This window comes from Lissotriton helveticus, chromosome 3_1 (assembly GCF_964261635.1).
Source record: "Lissotriton helveticus chromosome 3_1, aLisHel1.1, whole genome shotgun sequence".
In the NCBI taxonomy this organism is placed as follows: Eukaryota; Metazoa; Chordata; class Amphibia; order Caudata; family Salamandridae; genus Lissotriton; species Lissotriton helveticus.
The window spans coordinates 1,689,744,073-1,689,765,643 of NC_136061.1; the positions used below are offsets into that span (position 1 = coordinate 1,689,744,073).

The 21,571-nt window shown below is 40.7% G+C and overlaps 1 protein-coding gene across 1 annotated transcript in view; it reads right to left on the minus strand.

Annotated features, from left to right (window-relative positions):
* The window catches only part of LRP1B (LDL receptor related protein 1B), a 3,812,342-nt gene that overhangs the window by 697,942 nt on the left and 3,092,829 nt on the right, over positions 1–21,571 (minus strand). The window contains exons 58-60 of the mRNA XM_078683424.1: positions 15,740–15,862; positions 8,705–8,886; positions 3,293–3,492 (exon numbers count right to left, since the gene is read on the minus strand). Of these exons, the coding sequence (XP_078539550.1) occupies positions 3,293–3,492; positions 8,705–8,886; positions 15,740–15,862 (505 nt within the window). The remainder of the gene's footprint in view (positions 1–3,292; positions 3,493–8,704; positions 8,887–15,739; positions 15,863–21,571) is intronic.

Sequence of the window (21,571 nt, forward strand, 5' to 3'; positions counted from 1 at the left end):
TAAGGACATCATTCAAGTCACATATGGTATAGTCAGCACAGAGTTGCTCAAAAGTGTTTCAGGATAGCACAACACAACCCCTTGTGGTCATGTGGTTTTCCCAGTGCAAGATACATGACTTCATAGTTGGATAAAATATTCCATCTATGCCTAATGGGGCACAGTTAACCTGTTCTTCTTGAAATGGGGTTAGTGCTAAGCAACATATTGTGGAGGAAGCTACAAGTAACTAAGGGCCTATGTCTGTGCATTTTGTAGTATTTAGTTGCCTCAAGTGTATGCCTATTGTCTCAAAGGAAAAAGTACAATATGAATTTTTAGGCTAGTGGGTGTCCTGGAAAATTAGCTGTCAGGTCAGCTATTCCCACCTTCTGGTCTAAACCTTGTGCTCCATCCAGAACCCTGACATTTGGCAAATGCTACTGATGGTACACAAGGCAGGATGCTGCATATAACTTAAAAGGACTGAGGGAGGCAGAACAGAGTAATAATGACCACATTATGGATATCTTCCCACGAGTCTTCTTCTTCTGGACATCTGATACATATGTCCAGCTTAAGAGGTGAGGAGGGGGATCATTGGGCACTATACACAAATTACATTTTAGGTAGGAATCTATATACAATAAGTAGTCTTCTCTCTCGTAGTACCTTGTGCCATTCATTCTCATTGTATAAGATATCACAAGAAGCTCTGTGGAAAGGAACCCCTTAATTGGCATGTAGCCAGCTATACTTCTATATATTCCCCAGTTATAAACCCTATATCGCATAATGGGTTGTCCATTGGTGCTTTAATTGTAGGTGTTAATAATACCAGTCTGAAACTCATAGGTTTATTTGATAATATTAACTGTGTTGTTGATATTTTTAGCAATTAGTTTAGTGGTTGAGGGGGATGAAACGCTTATTAAGCAGCAACCACAATTCGTCACAAGGTGAATTCACAAGCAAACCCAAAATAAACATGTGCTCAACCCTAAGGTAAATTGGAACAGAGTAGTCAAGGTTAACTCAGAAGCGGAGCCATTGGATACTCATTAATTCACGTACAGTTAGGGGGAAGTTTGGGAACATCCGTTAATTAAACAACCTTTCCCTTATTTAGAACCCTAACTGTAGTTTGTGTGGTGTCAGGTGGTTTTACCAAAGAAGTAGGGACAGCAGTCACAGGTGGAGGGGCGATGTCAAAATTAGGGTGATGTCGTATGCCAGCTCCCTGATTTACAGGCCTACTCATGTGAAGTGTATAGGATAAACAGGAGGGAACCCATAGACCAAGTTGGGATGGGTGTAGACTGTAAGTGTAAACAATTCCCAACAGGTATCAATAGGAAGACAATTCAATGGGTGTATGCAATATGCATTACAAAAGAAAGAAAAAGGAGTCACTGTAAATTTGAGAACAAACGGGTATTATTCACCATTTAGAAAGCTAGGCAGGACTTTTGCAAATTCATACAGTTAAACAGCACTGTATACAATAAATGGGGTGCCATCCCGGTGGCACTTGGTGCAAGTGATATATACATGAATATATACAGTGAATAGTGACGGTGGTGCAAGTGCTGGGGTGAAAACAGCGTGGTCGGCGCGAAGTGACAGTGAAAAATACAGAGTAATGGCTCCAGGGATTTAAGTAATAATCACTTAAAACAAGATTCAATTCCAGGAGTACAAAACAGGTAGGGCGCCATAAAATTAGGCTGTGTTGTCGACGGCGTTTCGATCCTCGTCAATCGGGATCATCATCAGGACGGGGTTGTCGGGGAAAAAAATCAGTGGGCCCAGCTCCCGCATTCATTGCTTGAAGCTACACCTTGGATTAACCCACCCGGAATACCTCTGATTCAATCAGACGCAGATCTCCCCCGCCAACTCAAGCCTCCCCGTCATTCAGCTCTGGACCCTTGTATCCAGCCCCCCCAACCGCACGACTTTGACAGCAGCGGATCTCACTGGTTTTTTTCCCCGACAACCCCGTCCTGATGATGATCCCGATTGACGAGGATCGAAACGCCGTCGACAACACAGCCTAATTTTATGGCGCCCTACCTGTTTTGTACTCCTGGAATTGAATCTTGTTTTAAGTGATTATTACTTAAATCCCTGGAGCCATTACTCTGTATTTTTCACTGTCACTTCGCGCCGACCACGCTGTTTTCACCCCAGCACTTGCACCACCGTCACTATTCACTGTATATATTCATGTATATATCACTTGCACCAAGTGCCACCGGGTTGTCACCCCATTTATTGTATACAGTGCTGTTTAACTGTATGAATTTGCAAAAGTCCTGCCTAGCTTTCTAAATGGTGAATAATACCCGTTTGTTCTCAAATTTACAGTGACTCCTTTTTCTTTCTTTTGTAATGCATATTGCATACACCCATTGAATTGTCTTCCTATTGATACTCATGTGAAGGGCACCTTCCTGCACAAAAACACAATCCAGAAAGTTTCATTTTTTTCTATAGTTTTATATAGAGCAAACTTAACCCAAAGGTATCTGAGCACTTACATGAGCAACAGTTGCTTACACAAGGACACATTTTTTTTTGTTAGGCATGGGGAGATTAAGTGATTTGCCCAGAATCACAGGATGTTTAGCATCACTGTTGAGAATCGAACAAGGTTCCCCAGATTTGCGATCGACCGCCCTAGCCGTTAGGCTACAACCTCTCCCCATCTACCATCTCTTCCTTTACTATGTGTGTGGCAGAATGCACCACACATGAGAAGAGGAAAAAACGAGAAGAAAAAAAATATCTACCCGTTGTGCCTGCTATGTAAGGTTTTGGTGCTGCCCCAGGTTCACATGAAGAGGTAGATCTGGGGCAACGTCAAAATCCATGGGTATTGCATGGGTAATGCAACACAGCGACTTGGACTGATTTTTCTTACTCTATATCGTTTTCTTACTCCAAAGTGGCTTTGCGTGGCCTCACAGATTTGTTTGAGACTTTTTGCCTCCGGAGCATCAGAAATAGTGAAGCTACGGTCCATCTGTATCTATATATGTAATTAGGAAACTTTATTATCGAAATCTAAATAAATCTATCAAATGAATTTCAAATGTTTTAAAATGATCTACATTAGGGTCTTTAAGTTTAACACCACTTTAAATTAAGAAAATGTTGGAAGTGTGTATTCTCTTATTATTGTCATAAAACCTTGAAATCACTTCAATATAAATTCATACAAATAAGATGTAAATGAAAATAGGTTTACATGCATTTGAGTACACACACATTTCTACTTTGAAGCAAAAGGTTGATGCTTGACACAAACCTTTATGTCTATTAGAACCATCCTTGTTGGAAAATTCAATATGGTTTTCATCTGCCCAGTAGAGTCTGTTATTGGTGTAGTCGATTGTAAGAGCCATGGGTCTTGATATCATTGTTTTTATGACAACACTTTGGTTAGATCCATCCATTCCTACACGACCAATAAGTGAATTCTCACAGCAGTCAATCCAGTATAAATATCTGTAAAGAAAAATGTTGTATTCAGAGAAGGAACAACACGATGTAATTAAATTATAAATGGATCCTACTCTTATTTGTTTGCTTTGGGTATTTTATTTGCAATAAGAAGATAAATAACTAAATCATACTTGCCTTTTGAGCTCGTGTCTCATTTGTGGTCCATCTTTAATTCCCTACACTCTTTAGAAAACCAGTTAAAAGCCGGCATTAAAGTGAGTGCTGAGCGGGGTAAGTGTGAAAATGAAAGATTTAAGACAGTGCTCCCCGCAGAGCTCCCACTTTCAAGGTCATCGGCAGCATAAGAGATTTATGAGGCCACAGAGCCTGGGAACTAATGAGGAGACAGTATAGTGTCCACACTGGATGTGTGTTTACAGAACTTGCTGTGGCAAAGAGTGGGCTGAGGCCAACTGGTCTTCTTTAGCAAGGACTGTTGATGCACAATGCACACTCAACTGTGGAGTAACAGGGGCTCCTCTGATCAGGATGGCTGATGGTGCTCCATTGAAAAGACGAATGGAACAGCTTTCTAGTGTGCCTGGGGTAGTATCATGGTATAACTGGGGCTGTGATGGGTGAAAGTGGCCTCAAGGGGGTCATGGACAGGTTGGGTAGTGAACTGGAGAAGAGTGACATTGCCTGCATAATGGATGAAGGCCCAATTCCAACATGGCAGAGGGTGGGCCTGATATCATGCCCTAGAGACTTCCTTCCTGCATACAGTTCCCATGAGACAGTAGCATATAGAACTGATTTACTGCCCATACATGTTTTTTGAATTTCATGACTATTAAACGCATGTGCAAACAAGATTTTTTGAGCCCAAAAGGTGACAGCAAAAAGTGCCTCAATTTCCAGTTAGCATAAAGCCTGGTACAGAAGGCATGGCGCCAATCCATAAATGCCCTTCACAACAACACGATGAAAGAAACCAACATCATCAAAGTGGGCCATGAGAGAGGCAGAAAATAATTTGGTGAGGCTATAATGTAGAAGCATGGCTGTGGAGCAGAGAGTATTGGAACAGAGAGTAAGGTAAACTAGGTCTCAGGGAGGGCCGATAGTTCACACATTTTGCACAGGATTTGCAAATCCTAAAATATATTTATTTTAATGTTAATGCCCACATGGGCTTGTGGGTCAGGGTGTGCCTACCATATCCCTTATGCCCTTTTTGTTTGTATTTTTCCTAAAACAGTATTCAGTGCACCATGTTGAAAAATGTTGGTTGAATTTTCCCAAGATCTTTTCTGTAGTGGCATGCAAATGTGGGAGCAGTGGAGTTCTGAAATCTACTGCCAGGTTTGAAAATAAGCAATGGATAAAATGCTCCCTTGCAAAATGTTTTTATTTTTTATTTATAATAAATCTGTGGAGAATCCATGATTTATTGTACAAAATATCACTAAAATCTAATTTCCTAATGAACAACCCAAAGTGGACGAACTTTTTATTAGAAAGTGTTGTGTAGCTCCCACTAACGGTGCACAGGATGCTAGAATTTTTACGTCTGAGCGTTTTATGCTGACATGTAGAATTTTGGCTGATTTGTGGGCCAATGTGGATGCAATTCTACCATCAATGTAAGTCCCTGAAATAAAAGAGCAACTGCTGGTTAGTTAAGTCCAATATTGTAAAAGATACACTAGCAATATCATTTCAGAAATCTTGAAATGGACTCCAGCTATCATAATTCACTGCCACACTTTTAGTGAGGGGTTCAGAGTTACAATGATCAATTACAAGTCAAGATGTTTTGTCTTTTACGCCACCGCTGTTTTCGATTTAAAACAAGTATTCTGTGTTGCACATGGCAACTCAAAGAGATAGGAGTCACCAAGTCACCAGATCAGGACACTAAGATTCGGCAAAGTCTTTTTCCATTGTGTAAGTGGCTGAAACATGTTAGTACAGGCGGATGGGGTAATGGAGATGTGGCACCTCCTATATACCTGCATTTTAATTTGTAACCCTGTCAAGGGGGCCCTACAACAAATAAACATTTAGGCACCCACTTGGATAGTCTTAAACACAATTATTTTTATCACAGGGATCACTCATAATGAAATAATATATTCTTCTATACAAAAAAAGCAAGCGCTCCACTATGAGTGTTCATCTGCACCAGGCTGTGTTAGTTGCTCTATGATGAAGCATGCCACTACATAGTGGGTGAGGGCATTCAAAAAAACCTTTTGGGTTTCCTGGTAGGTTTCTTTCTTTTCTTTTCTTTTCTTCTTTTTTTACCCCTTCAAACATTTCTTGAGTAGGATTTTCCCAGCTCCTTATTTCAGGAGCAGGGATTTGTCATTCTCGTGTAGTGAGTTCTATAGTGAATTGGCACATCAGAGTGGTGAGTTTCAAAGTATACACCACCTCTAATATCCATATGAGATGTCACGCTGAGGAAGAACCAGCCTTCCCTTTTCCTCCAGATGCACTTGCACCTAGGCAAGGCGGGAAACAGCTATGCAGCAAGTATACACCCTCGGGAAGAATGCTCACACCGCTAGGGTGAGCAGCCTGATCTGTACACCTAAAATACATCTTTAAGAGGGCATAAATAGTACCTCTAGGTACAAAAAGTGGGCAACCTCATGAGCAGACTAACTGCATGAACTAGATGCCATTTGGCTGCTGGCTCCCACATTCCTAAGTGCCCTGAATATAGGATTTAATGGATCCCCCTGACAACAGAACCTTACTTCAAAGAAGAAGCAAGAGCAAACCTGTGTCGCTGATAACAGACTCTGCCCACCAGCACAAAGTGAAAGAGGGATACTTTGTCCCTGAGGCAACAAACCTGGAACTGGGTGAACAACCCTCATCCTTGGCCAAACTAACTCGACACACCCAAAGAGAGGGTTCCTTATGGAAGCCAGAAGCACCCTCAGTCTCCCCTGGACTAGTGATACTAGTACCCTGCAAACTGCAGGTAAGAAAATCACCAGATCCAAAGTACTACTCCCTCCAAGGGACCGCCCAATCCAGGTGGTCTAGTGGATTGCGTGAGTTGTAGTCTCACCTGACCCAAAGTCTCAGGTCACTACATTACTCCCCAGGACCCAGTGAAGTTCCCAAAGCGTTTCGTTGTGCTTGATACTCACAAGGCTTGTTCGTCACCAGTCTCGTAACCACAAACAATGCTGCAACTACAGAGAGCTACGTGCACCCATCACCCAACATGAGCATTTGTTTCAATGTTGTGTGTGTGCATTTTTGTTTCTTGTAGCACTGTTAAGAGGTAAAAACAGCACCATCGGTGGCTTCCATTCAATACCAAGGATAGCCAGAATAACTCTGTACCCAGACTCCTTGGGCTAGCTAAAATTGATCTGACTGTTGTGGTCTGGCCCTGGGGCCCGCAAGACCATACCCCTATAAGGGTTCCAAGAAACTCAACCTGCAGGTGACTGATTGTCCCTAGTGGATTTTGTAATTGACTGCAATGCTATTTTGTTTATGTATTTTACTGCACTGACTTAACCTTGCTTGAAACATATATAATATTCCATTCATTTTGGTGTCTAAATTAAGATGAAAATACACTCTACTTTTACAAATTGGATTTCTCTCATGTCATGTCAATTACTTATCGTCCATGTTGGTACTCTTAAATGCTTAACACATGTTTCTCTAGTAAAATCTGACCGCTCTTTACCACTCTACCAGGTCTGAGCTAAGGATTTATTAGTGTGACTCCAAAGACTATATTTGGGGTATTGTGTTAATATTACATGGTAAGGCCTCCCAGTCATGCCATAGAGTATTTGGCTTATTTCTTTAACGTGTCAAGAACATTCTTTACACTTTTTTGAGGCTCTGAGACTTTTCATCCGGTTCATATGGCCAGAAATATTTCTTGTTCTATTTCTACATTTAAGCAGTACAGACATTTTAAAAACTTTCAAAGGCACCTAAGGAAGATATTACATAGCGGCTAATTCTACACATGTATCTCAACAGATTACAGTGTCCACCCTTAGTGCATACTGCTAAATTTTAAGCCTGCTTAAATTTTACTTCAGCAGCGGAACTGTTGCAGAAACATATTATATTTTAGAAACCAGTTTAAGCAAATTTCCACTTAATTGTTTCATGTTTTCCAAGCTTGTCACGCATTTATAGGCTCCATACAATCCAGAAAACCTGAAATAGCCAAGATTGGAAATGTACACATAGTTGTAGGAAAGTGCAATAATTTCAAATATATATATTTTAAGAGCGCTTTCAAGACATACCATAAATGTTAGCCAGCAACAGCACTATAAATATTGACTCAGTAACAGATTTTCTATTTCTCACTAAAACTTGCACAAAAATCTCCAAAGCTCTATTGAAATATACCATGTAAACAGCAGAACGCCTCAATTAACATTTTTTTAAAAGAAGGAATCCAAATAATGAAATGCCTTTGTTAAGGGATCTGAACCACACCGACAATTATACTATGATGCATGCAAAATGTGTATTATTGTGATAATTACAGTCGGTGCAGGATTTACTAACATAAGAAAATGACCATGAGCAATGTACTATTTACAGGGCTGTAACATTTTTAATGGCATTTTCCCAATCGACGTAGTGCAATAAAACCATGTAATGCTAACGTATCCCACCGTTGCCTAATTGTTTTTTTGTTAGTAATTTGGCACCTTGAATGCTTATAATGACATATTCAATCGCTATTAATTTCATTGTTTTATCATAAAGTCTGATTTGAAATGTTTTTCTTTTTTTAACTACAGAACTGCATTGTTTGGTATTTTGTATCACTCCTGTGAAAACATGACATTGAAATAGGATAGGCAAGCACAAAGCTTGAACATACAACAGAGACCAATTGTAATATTTCAAACCTCTGTACATTTATTGGCAAAGCTGCAAAAACTGATGGAAAATGGAAACACGTTTATTCTGCGTATTATTGCAGCTCGCGGTTTGCAACCACATGGCCTGACTGGATCTAAACATTCAGAAGTAAAATATGCCCCATGCAAAGCTGTTTTGGCGAACTCCTTGTAGTGAAAAGACGCATATAATGTCTTGTGAGAGTTGACTCTGGATTCCTATCTGTATATATATATTATTTCTGAAAAATAATTTAAAATAGTATTGCAAACTTCAGCCCTGTTTTTAATACCTTACATTTTGCTTTGGGTAAGTCAATTTAATAAACATACAGCACTATAATATTAAAGATTATTCATACCCAGCTTGCGGATCCAAAGCGAGGTCTCGAGGGAATTTCAGCCATTTGCTCACAAGAATGGTCGAGTACAAGCCATTGAACTTCGAAACTTCTATGACTCTCTTTTCTGTATCAGACCAATAAAGGTTTTTGCCAACCCAGTCAAAAGCCAGTGCATTGGGTACAGCTGTATTATGCACCACCTAGAGAATAGAGATCCAAACATCAGTCGCAGTCTCTATCATTTGCTAAATAAGCATTGCTCTTTTCCTATTAAAAACAGCTGAAACAAGAAAGCTCTTTACTAATGCATGCTTCAATTTGACGTTGTGATTTGGAACTAAACAGAATTATCTTTACGATTGATGTAAATGTACTCTCTTATTGTTATATATGTAGAGCTTGGACTTTACCACAGACCCTATTAACCCCTTTGCCGCAGCGTGAATTTTGCCCGTTGTGGGGGCGAGGTGTGGGGGTGGGCGCCGTGCCGTGCCTTGGTGCTCATGACGGCTTCAGGCCGTAATGAGTCACGGTAGGCATGTGCTCATGATGGTCTAGAGTCATCAGAACTCCGCCCACTGATTAATTTGCCCACATAGGTGGGGTAGTAATCACCCGTAGGCATAGCGGCAGTGTTCTGATGGCTCCAGGCCATCATGAGCACACGACTGCCGTGACTCATGACAGCCTGGAGCTGTCATGAGCATCGAAGTGGTTACGCATATTGCTTCCATGGATTATTCTTATGTGACACAAACTGATTCGAATGTGTAAAGTGCTATAGAATGTTTGCAATAGAAATGCACTAGATAGATATGAATAGCATGACATGGATCAGCTAGTGATATGAAAGTACAACATTCACCAATATTATTAAAAAAATCAAGCATGTCGCTCCATGTGAAGATGTCTTGCTGCACTTTCACAACCAATATGACATGATTTATGGTATGGGTTTAATAAGGATAAAAGAAAGGCTGAGTTTTTTAAAGTTTCATGTTTATACATATACAGGAGTATATCTGTTTCGTTGCTTCACCGCACCATCAACTGCTCCATTGAAACCACCACCTTCCCCAACGACTAGAAACAAGCAGAGATCAACCCCGTGATGAAGAAGAAATCCTCAGACCCGACAGACCTCAAGAAATTCTGACCGATCTCCCTCCTCCACTTCCCAGGCAAGGTCAAACAGAAGGTCATCAATGCCCAACTCTCTGAGATCATCTAATTGTACCATGTCCTGGACACCTCCCAATCCGACTTCCGAAGCAACCACACCACAGAGAATGCACTCCTCGCCACCTAAGAAGACATCTACTCCCTCCTCGACCAGGCGAGATCGCAGCCCTCATCCTACCAGACCTCTCAGTCACCTTTGACACAGTCTGCAACCGCACCTTAATCCCAAGTCGCCAGCATCCGCAACAAAGGTTTGGACTGGATACACTCCTTCCTCAATGGCTAGACTGAACGAGTCAGGCTACCACTGATCCTCTCAAAACCCTCGGAAGTCAGCTTTTGAGTGCCCCTGGGTTCATCCTTCAGCCCACCCTCTTCAACATCTACATGCCCCTCCTTGCAGCCATCGTCAAAAGATACAGACTGAACATCGTTTCTTACACTGAAGACACCCAGCTGATCCAATCCCTCACCAATGAACCCACAATGCAAGAACTAACTTCCAAAGTGGAATGAAGGCTGTTGCTATCTGGATGAAAGTCAGATACCTCAAGCTCATCTTGGACAAGACCTAAGTACTTATCCTGGGACCCACCCCTACAGCCTGGGACGACTCCTGGTGGCCAACTGCTCTGGGATCACACCGCAACCCGACAGACCACACATGCAACCTCAGCATCATACTGGACTCTTCACTCACTATGAACCTCTAAATCAACGCAATTTCCTCAGCCTGCTTTGAAAGACATTTTGACGGATCCCCACAGAATCCAGATAGCCGGTCACCGACATACTCATCACCAGTAGACTTGACTACGGCGATGCACTCTATGCCGATGTCACCCAGAAATAGCTCAAGAAACTACAGAACATACAAAATGCCACAGCTATACTGGTCCTCGACACACCCTGCTGCAGCCACATCACGCAACATCTCCGACAACTCTATTGGCGCACAGTCAACAAGAGAGTCACTGTCAAGCACCTCACTCACACCTACATAGCTCTAAACAATGAAGGAACACCATACCTAAACCAATGCCTCATATTCCATATATCTACCAGACAACTCCGATCCTTCCAACTCGCCCTCACCTCGACCCCCAGGATCCACAAGACCAGAACCGGAGGAAGGTCATTCTTCTACCTTGCCAACAAGACCTGGAACACCCAGCCCCTGCACCTTAGGTAGTCTGCGAAGCTGACCCTATTCATGAAGGACCTCAAGACATGGCTCTTCGAATTATCGTAGTCCAACCAGCAGCCCCCCTCCCCCTGCGCCTTGAGACTCTCAAAGGGTGAGTAGCCACGCTCTACAAGTCCCCCTGATTTATTAATTGACTATAAGTTTGTTTCCATATTCAGTATAGTAGGCTTCATTAAATAGCCAATTGGGCCTCTGTGAAACTATGCGTGCGAATGCTTTAAGCAAGTATCTAATACGTTTCAAAACTGTAGCTTGTCTTTGACAGAATATATTTCAAAACAAGGCAAGCTTCATGGTGGATAAGGGATTAAAAAATGTTGAACTGTGTTTATCTATACTTCCCCACCATTATCCATACAAAATAAAGGACTTTGGTCCTTTCTTCCGACAGTAATTGGCATCCATTCCTCCAAAAACACACCTAGATTCACAGTGCACATTTACCTTTCATGGATCTAAAGTGTTCCACCTCTGCTGTGTGATTGTATATATGCTAACCAAATACTTAAGAGGCTTATATTCCACCACATCATCCTCACACTCCAGTAGGCTGATGGTAATTAACTGTGATCAAACTATCACGTGTAAGTGAAATTCATCATCCCTCATTATTCCACTCATTCAATTCACAATATTTGCTCAATAAAATGGAACCTAGGATCAATTCCAAGAACTAAAATATTCAAATGTAACTCTTTGTGGCACACTATCCATTTTCTCTCACTTAAATTAGTCTACACGGATGTCAGGTGTTGTTCACTGACTCTTCTGAAGGTCTGAATCTGTCAGTCAGATCACTACCTGTATGCTGGAGCTGTGGTGGAAAAACTAAATCAGACATATTTTGTCAGAAACTAGAAATAAATACCATAAATCAGGTACACTAACAGAAGTTAATGCATTTATTGTGAAGCAAACATGTGAAGAAAACCTGAAATGCATTAAGACAAGAATATCAATAACAATTGTTTCATGGAAAGTATCAATGGAGGATACATGATAAAAATGTGTTTTAATGATAACCAATTGGCAGAAAAGTGCCGAATCTGAGTATCATTAATTTGAGGTTTGCATTACAGATTGATAGCAGTTCATCAGCTGTGTACCGGGTAAGGAATGACCTCAGCAGATATAACTGACTCATCTTCAACAATACCAATCAATCCCTCACTGATACATGTCTTTTGATAGAGAATCTAGTAGAGTTCATGCTTTTCCCTTAAAAGTCTATGTCATTCAAGTTCTACAATATAATGAATCCTTCAAAATGCAAAACAGGACTAATACTTCTTTTTTTTTTTTTTTTTTTTTTTATAAATAACCTTTATTGAAACTTGCAAAGTATTACATGTGCAGGCCCACAACCACAGGGGCCGGCCGCAAGCGTATCAAATGAATCAGGATGTAGAGACAAGAACACGACCGAAAAAAGCAATATCATAGATACGTCATGTGTGAGTGCGCACTGCAAAGCATAAGGATATATGAGGTTTTCGTTTTTTTAAAGTTATGTAGAGTAGGAATGGCTGCAGGAGCAATGGTGTCACACCACATAATAAAATAAGAAGAGGTAAGGGGGGACGTACCCCGCAGAGCAAACAGAATCAGTTGATGAACCACACAGTTGTCAAAACAATACAGTCGCCGAGGCGGACCTAGAGCAAAAACAATACGACAGCAAGCAATAAAGCAGAGCACCATTCTGAAAACTCGCCCCCCAGGAACCGAAAGGCATAGTTGAGTGTAGAAGCCTTATAAGAAAAGGAAAAAGGGAAAGAAAGACAGCCAACCCTACTAAAGAGGTAAATAACCCTCCCAGAGACAGACGGAAAAAGAAGAAAGGGACCATAGAACAAAACAAACTAAAATAACAAACCCCCCCACACCCGCCACCCTACACCACTGTAATGGCTACGGCCTACCCCACTAACAGCGTGCCTGTCGCCCAGGAACTGCCCCAAAGGAGAGGGAAAGAAAAGAGAAAGCGGAGGAGGAGAAAGCCGACACACTCCCGGACTCCCGTGCCCACCGCCAACAGCAACCACCCGGAGACATAATAAAACCAATATTCAGCAATTATACAAACCAGTCACGGTAGGATAAATAACAGCCACCCAATTCCCATCACAATATAGGCACAACCCCGGCATTAAGAAAAGCTATTTATCGGAACCCAGCGATAAAGTTCAGCCCTGGCCAGTACGGTCCGTACTAAGAGTCTTTGCCACTCGAGCCGCCATTTTGATGGAAAAGGCAAAGCGTCCATAAAAGTTCTTTGCAGCATAAGAGGATCGAAAACAGGATAAAAGTACACGGCTCGAACTAGGAAAGATGTCAAAGAACAGCGAGCATCCGAAACCATCAGCAAGTAAATCCAACAAGTTTGTCCATAGAAGTGATGGGTGGCAGCAGGGTCAGGCAAAAGACACTAGTGAGAAGCACGGGCTGGCTAGCCGGCAATAGGGGACCGTCGAGAATCATAAAGTCCGGGCGATGCACAGGGACCCCGACCTCTGAGATGCCATGCATCGCTGGGACCATCTCCAGCTGGAGACCAAACGAGGTGTCGTCCTCAGGTTCCAGGATACCGTCCACTTTCACCATCAGTGTCCGGAACACAGCGACTGTGTGCGAATGGAGCGCCCCAATGGCGGCCACAACGGCCCGTAGTGATGGCGTGCCCTCCGTCCGCTCCATCTCCTCTCGGTAGGTGACAGAGCCGGGTTCGGACCCCGGAGGCCGGCTGCTCCGGAGTCACAGGCCACGTAAATGTGATCACAAATAATGGGCGCTCCTCGTCTTATAGAACACACCTTCGCCGTCAGGGAGGACCCAGCCCGTCGACCCCCACGGGGCAGAAAGGGCTCCGGGCGCCGGGCCTCCACCACAGCAGCCGGCGTGGCACGCTGGCGTGTCCCGGGTGTGGATCGTTCAAAGGATCGTCAGAAAAATCAACAATTCAGGCACTCTTCGGGAGACCGGGCTCAGTCCAGGTCTCACGGCCGATGTTGTTCAACTCCGACTCGGGTAGTCTAGAAATCGAGGCCCCGGCTTCAACACGATGTTAGGCCGAGAATAGAAACACGGCGTATCTTCGTCAGCCGATAAGGTAGAAATCTCGGGATTGCACCTCTGGAAGCAGTAGACCTTCATACACAAGAAAATCAGGTGTACAGACAGGATGAAAGACAGGATAATCGAGCTGTTGGCGGAGGTCGACGGAGCCGGGAGCTTATGCGGCCATCTTGATTCGTAGCGTAGCTCCTCCTCCAGGACTAATACTTCTTAATCAAAAATGTCCTGTTAAATCAAATTCACTTTATCTCGCATTAACTTCCCCAAGAACAGTCACAACTATCAGAGCCCTATTACTCTGATCTGAGTATTTCTTGATTTATTGGACTGCAAAAAATGACACATCTCAGTGACAGGGCATCTCAGTCAATGCACGCAATCTCTGTAATAGTACCATGCATCAATTAGACTTTAATCAACAATCTCAGAAAGCAGGAGTAAGTTAAACATCTGCCACCTCTAAGATCACCTTCTTCTTCCTTTCCTCAGGCTCTCTAATCCATCTTCCTCTCATACTGCTGCTTTCAAATCTGAGTTTGAACTTTAAAAAATGATTCATACAAATAACACATCTTTAGTGAACATTTAAATATGTAAATTGAGTCTGTATATTATTGATTATTCAAAGGTATTTATGCCCAGTGGTGTAAATGAGAAATTTTACAAATAATTTGACTTTCTATTTAGCATGTTGTTGAGTTTCAGTTCACATTTTGTCTTGACTTTAACTTGTAGCACATTGAAACTTGAATACATTCCTCAAATGACATTCGTTTAGTGCATGTGGCTGTTCTTCAAGGGGCCTTAACAAAGACAAATGTGGAATCAATCAAAATCGTAAAATGCAAACACCAAAGACAACTCTATTGGTGCACATTTAATTGTTGACATCAAAATTGGCAGTATGGCAATGGCAAAGTACATTTCTTGTTGTTATGTCATATTTCATTTTTTAACAGGCTAATCAGTAAATTTGGCCTAAAAGTAAATGGAGCACAACTTTCTGCAATGTTCTGAAAATTAATAATTTCTGCCCATTAACCTTATACAAAAAAAATATTATGCACATACTGATTGTTCAGCAGTAAACTAGAGCCATAATTATGCTGCTAAATAAAACTAATATTTTCTATCAAACCAGTTTGCTAAAATTCTTTCAGTTGTTCAAACAATTCACTGAGATGCTATATAAATTGTACATTGTCAAATATGTGTAGGTCAGCAATTTAGTCTGAATTTAGGGAGTTTTGAAATGGAAAATCAGCCACAGAAGACAACAACGTATAAAAATACGCAAAACAGTGAAAAGAAAAAGCATAATTTTCTACAAGATACCAAGATAAACCAAGATTAGCAAGGTTTAGAGTATTAAATGTAAAAAATCTAATCTTGTTATGCTAAGCTTTTGAAATAATATCCTTCTGAAAGAACACAGCCAATTTAATGTTTCATAATTAGTCTTAAGAATAATATTAGAAATATCTATTCCAGAACAGTCTGCACAATTTGCTTGAAATGTTCTCTTTTCTGTGCTTCGAACTGATTTTAGAAAATGTATTCAATGTTTTTTATTCCTTGGCTCTGCATACCTTTATATCACTTCCATTCAGAAGCATTCGGTTAATTCTGCTTCCATTTGGTCTACTGGAATCGATCCAGTAAATTGACTCTTCCCTGTAGTCAAAGTCCATTGCAATTACGTTGTTCAGTCCCTAAAAAGGAAATAGGAATGGCATCATATATACAGATCTGGTGAAAGATATCTAAAGACATTAATAACAAAATAATTCTTATGGACATTAGTCATTTGTATTTTGTTTTATTTACATTTTCCAAAGAAAACATGTATTTCTAAACACTATTGGGCAATGTGCATTATATTGCGAATACTAATGAAAACAATCAGTATCTGCTCGTGAATAAAACACTAAAATAAAACTCAATCATAGAAAGTACGAACACACAAGTACCAGACAAATATTTGGAGTAAGTGTAGAATATGTATAAAACCAAAACTGATATTCACCTAGAAACCTGAAAGCAAGTCACTTTCTAGACAAACATAAAACAATGTTTTCATTAAATTTGAAATTACTGTTGTATCAATAATAGTACCCCTCTGAGCTAATAGGTCTTCAGATTTTCTCCAGATCATTTTGGTATTTATGGTGATAAGACAAGGATTTAAATGGACTGTGCAGCAGCATGATATAAGGCAATGTAAGTTGAATCTGTGACCATGGATTAAATTATATAATGGATCAGTATAAATCCTGTTCAAGAATACATGTGAATACACATCAATCTCCAAAATGTAAACCAGAAAAACATTTTACATTTTGCTTTAATCATGCAAGTTTTGTCACTGTATTTGATAGTAATGAACATATTAGAAGACATTGAGTTTAAGTCATCTTTTGGTACCCTTCTAAGCAATCTTCTAAACCTTGAGAGACACTCTTGTTGAAAAGTATTAATTGTGTATGCTATTGATTGCAGGTCTCAGTACATATACATACCTATCGAGTGTAGTTCAAAGTGTTGCATTGTCTTCCAGATTTATTTAAGTTAGAAACAGTTTATAATATATATATTATATAAGGCTGCATTTCTGAATGTCCTTAGCAAAAATATCATATTGTATCCGAAATATTGTTTGATTAGAAATCTGTCTATTGTATATTGTTCGATTAACTGCTTCACTTAGATATTTTTGTAAATGATATTTAGTACATGATATTCCTGTCATACAATATTTTGGTTCCAGATGCTGGTACCAAAATATTATAAACGTATAAATAATGACACACATTGAAATAATTTGTGTTAGGTAATACATTTAAGTATAATTCCCAGCAAGAAAATATCGAATGTTTTGGACACTACTGCAAAAACAAAGCTTAGGAACCTAACTTAATGAGCTTCCTTGGAGCATTATTATCACATTAGCATATGCAGATATTAATCATTAGTGTTACTACTTAATGTAGGAAAATATGAGGGGAAGGTGGATTATTTACTGTGCAAGCACAGTTGGCAAATTGGAAAAATGTCAGCTCCATGTCGTAGCCAGAGTTTTGTTTATTGCCTTGGATGAGACTTCTATGAGCATAAAATTATAAGTCAGATGCTGTACTCTAACCACAGGTTATCAGTATGTGCTGGGGAGCGCATCCTAGTTAGACCAAGGAGACATGCATGTGGAGTGTTGATGCCATAGATATCAGGTCAGGGAGTCAGGTATGTAGGAAGCAGCCATGCCCATGGACCAATGCAGGCAGATTGTTGGCTGGACTGGAAACTCTTTGGGCAGATTTAATGGTGGCTAATAGGTTTCTCTTTCAGATTGGATTATAAGTGAAATGGACAGTGGGCATTTGAGTAGTCCCAGTGTCCCAGTCACTAGAGTTGGGTTATTGGTTGGGGGGTTGAAGTCCCACTTAGGCAACAACCACAATCATTGTCAAGGTGAGCGACTAAATTAATCTGTGCCTAACATTCTGGTAGCTTGACACAAAAACAGCCAGGCTTAACTTAGAAGTAAATTATATAGTATTTATGCTGCACACAAAAAGTAATAAATTGAAGTTAACTCTTTCAGCAGGACTACCCTGGTCCGTGTATCTCAGAGGTCTTCATTCTGTGGTGCGCGACACTCATGGGGGCCCTGGAGTCCTGGAAAGGGGGTCGCACATCCCCCAGCTTCACTTGTCCCTGCAATCCAAAAGGTTTGCTTTCCTTTAGGAAAAAGACAGCCGTCCTGGGACGGCTCATTTAGATCATTATCAGCTGCTTGCCTGAATGAAATGAAAATCAGTTAATCTGTAAGTGTAAAGGATGAGCTGTGTGTAATGCAAGTATAGAATAATAACTTGCATATTTACAGTGCTTTCTGTCACAGGCTGGGACCACGTTGCACTAAAAATACACATCACTATTATCCACTGCACCAATCCTGATTTATTTCTGTGGCTCTCTAGTTACACACAGACCTCTTCAGTGCATTAACTAATAGAAGTTTCATAATGTACCGCAGTGCATTTCCCATTGAGTAACTACTTTTAAATTTATTTTTCATTTACTCTGCCCATTATTTTATCTGTAGATAGCTGATGGTGAAAGACCTAAAAAACCTACAGAATATTTTGGAGCTTATTTACGAGAGGCTTGCATCGCCAGAGCATCACTTTCTTTGATGCTCCGGTGGAGCAAGCGTCTCAACCATACCTATGAGGCGGTATAAAGTCACCCTGCATGGGTTTGCATGGCCTCATAGATATGGAGTAAGACAGAGCAGCTCAAGCCACTGTGTTGCCTTATTCTGCGTCAAGGAGGTGTTCCATGGGCATTGCGTGGGGTTTCCACCCAACACCCATGGATTTTGATGCAACCCCATATTTACAAAACCATGTAACCCTGGGGCAGCTACAAAAACGGACGCCTCCCCAGTGGAGGCGTAATGAGGAGAAATGTTTTCTTTTCTCCTTGTTTTTCCTCTTTCCATGTGTGCTGCATTCTGCAGCTCAAATAGAAAGAGTAAAACGTCTCTCAGTATTGTTTTTGTGAAGAAATGTGCCCCTTACTGTACAGAAACAACCCTGCCTATGTTGGTGCTAGGCATCAATTAGTGCACCAATGCAAGGGTAACAGATAAGAAAGGACCGTATTTCATAAATATGCTGCATTCCTGCCCTTTCACATTGGCATAGGGCAGCGCCGCAAGAAGACTTGCAGCACTGCCCAACGCCAAATCCTCACAAATGAGGCTCTTTGTTTTTAGCTACACCTTTTGACTACACACACACACACTCACTGACCTTTGGATTGCTAAACATTGTTTAGTATTATTTTCCTACCATAAAAAAATATTTTCTGTGGGAATTGGGGGCTTTTATGGGTGTCGATGTGAGGAGGATCCCGTTCTGGAAATTTTCATCAGAAGGGGGTCTTTACATCCAAAAAAGTTTGACAAGGGGGTCTCTGCATCAAAAGGTTTGAAGACCTCTGCTGTAACCGGTCTGGACTACATAGCAGTCTGCCTTAACTTGTAACCTTTACACCATCTCACACCGCCAGATAACCTCAAGTGGTAATTTGTGCCTTTAGGAGATATATTTACCTGAAACCTTTAAAATTGCATATCTTCAGTGTGCTGGTTGGATTTCTGTTGTTTTTGTGTCAAATCATTTATGAAACGTTACTTTCTTTATCGAATTTAATGTGGGATTTTTCTTGTGTTGTGTTTTTACTTTATTACTGTTTGTGTGTTGCCTAAATGCTTTACACATTGCCTCTAAGTGAAGCATGACTGCTTTTATGCTAGGCTACCAGAGGGTTAAGCACAGGCAAATTTAGCGAATTTTTGAGGTTCACCCTGAAAGGATTATGGCCGTTGCTTGAGTAGGGTTTCACCCTCTCAACCAATAACCCAATTTCTAACATGAGTCAATTTAGGGGGTGAGGCTTTAGGAAGATATTTATATTTTGGCTAGATCAGAAGAGATTCTTTGGGGGACATAGCTATCCAAATTGTTTGACAGGGAGCCTGGAGTCAGATGATATATGTTTTTAAATAAACAAATAATTAGTTTATATACCACCCAGAGGCATATTTACATGGAAAGTTGTGAAGCTTGTTGTTAAACCAAGGAGGCTAACAACACAATCTGTCACATTAGAAATGCAGGTCTGCACCATATTTACAAGAATATGGTGCAGCCCTGCATTTCCCCCTGCCCTGGTGCTAAATTTAGATGCCTAGTGGGCATGCGAGCACCGTTGCACCATAGTGCAAGGGTGTCTGCGTTGAGGGGAAGATTGCTTATGTGCAGGGAAGTGCCCCTTTCTGCACTTAAACAATCTGAAATGGCGATTTGAATCTTCTATGTATTCTGCGTAGTGCAGAAGTTGCAAAACATCTTTTTTTAAAGATTGAAATTGAGATTCAAAGGCGTTTTTCTGTTTCCATGTGTGCATGGCAGCACACATGGAAACAGCAAAAACAAGGAGAAATTAAACATTTATCTTCATTTTGCCAGGCTAAGACCCTGTTTTCCCTGTTCTTAACTTTGGCTCTGCCCCATATTTAAGCCACCCTTGTAGCAGTGGAATGCCCACAGCAACACCCATTGCCCTTTCCTTGTACGCTAAGTGTAGCAGAAAAGGGTGCCTTATTTACAAGGCAGCATTAAGCCACTTTAAGTGACTTAATGCTGCCTTGTAAATAAGTAGCCATATCGCCACCACAACGTCTTTAAACGTGACGTTATGGTGGCAATAGAGCTTCCAAATATGCCCCTCAGTTTATTGCTGAAAGCCAACGATTTTGGCAATGATAGTGGGGGACATGACTGTGCCTCGGAAGATTATAGGGAGTTCTTGCGACAACTCTATCTTGTGGTAGGGAGGCATATTGAGGAAGGCAGATTTGATGGCTACTGTAGTAATGCGGCCAGTTCAGAACAATGATGATTCTAGGGCTTTAGCCATAGGGAACAGGATTTATGCAGCAAGTTTTGTAAAGTATGGGGATAACCACTGATGGTGTTAAAATTCTAAGATGGAGATAAAATATTCCAACTATGGAGTTCTTAGTTGAAAAATGTATCAGATTATTAATATTATTTTCGTTTCATTAAATTAGATTTTATGTTACTTTACCCGAATGGCTGGCACTGTAGAGTCAGCTTTTAATTAGCGGAAAATGGTTGCATACTTATTCTTATGCAGATCGTGATTTGCTCAATGTGCAAATTCAAAATTAACTGGAGCATGCTTCACCACTTAACTAAACAATGTGAGTTGACCTCCCCTCCATCTATCGCTGCAAGGAATTCTGCACTACTGACTGCGCATGGCTAATTACAGTGTGTAACACAACATGAAGTTCTCAAATTACATGATTCCTACAGACTGCTTTTATTTTTCTTAATAACTGTAAGAGCCAGAGTACGTTTTTGTACTGCCAAAAAATGGAAAAGGAAATTTAAGTAATTTGCATTTAATTAACATTCAAATACACAAGCATGCAGATTGCTCCTCTCATTTTCATAAACTTTCTTTATTAATTATATTCCTCGGGTGTAAAAAATGTAAATTTTAACGAATGAGACAACTTATGCAAAGAATGGATAATTACTTTTTTTTAATGTAGGTGATATGTTTCAAAGAAAGTTCACGCTGTATAATGACCGAAAGCTGAAGCCCAGCGCTTTAATAAACTGACAGACAAATACATATTATGAAAGAGACATCATTAATATGTTGTTTCTTCTCTGCGCATGACTGATCACGCCTCTTTGAAAAGGGGCAGCTGATAGGCAAACAAATGTGTGGACATAACACTTTCTATTGTCACAAATTGCAGCAAGGTCACACAAAGTGAAGCAAAGCAACTAATTACTTTTCATACAATATGTTTC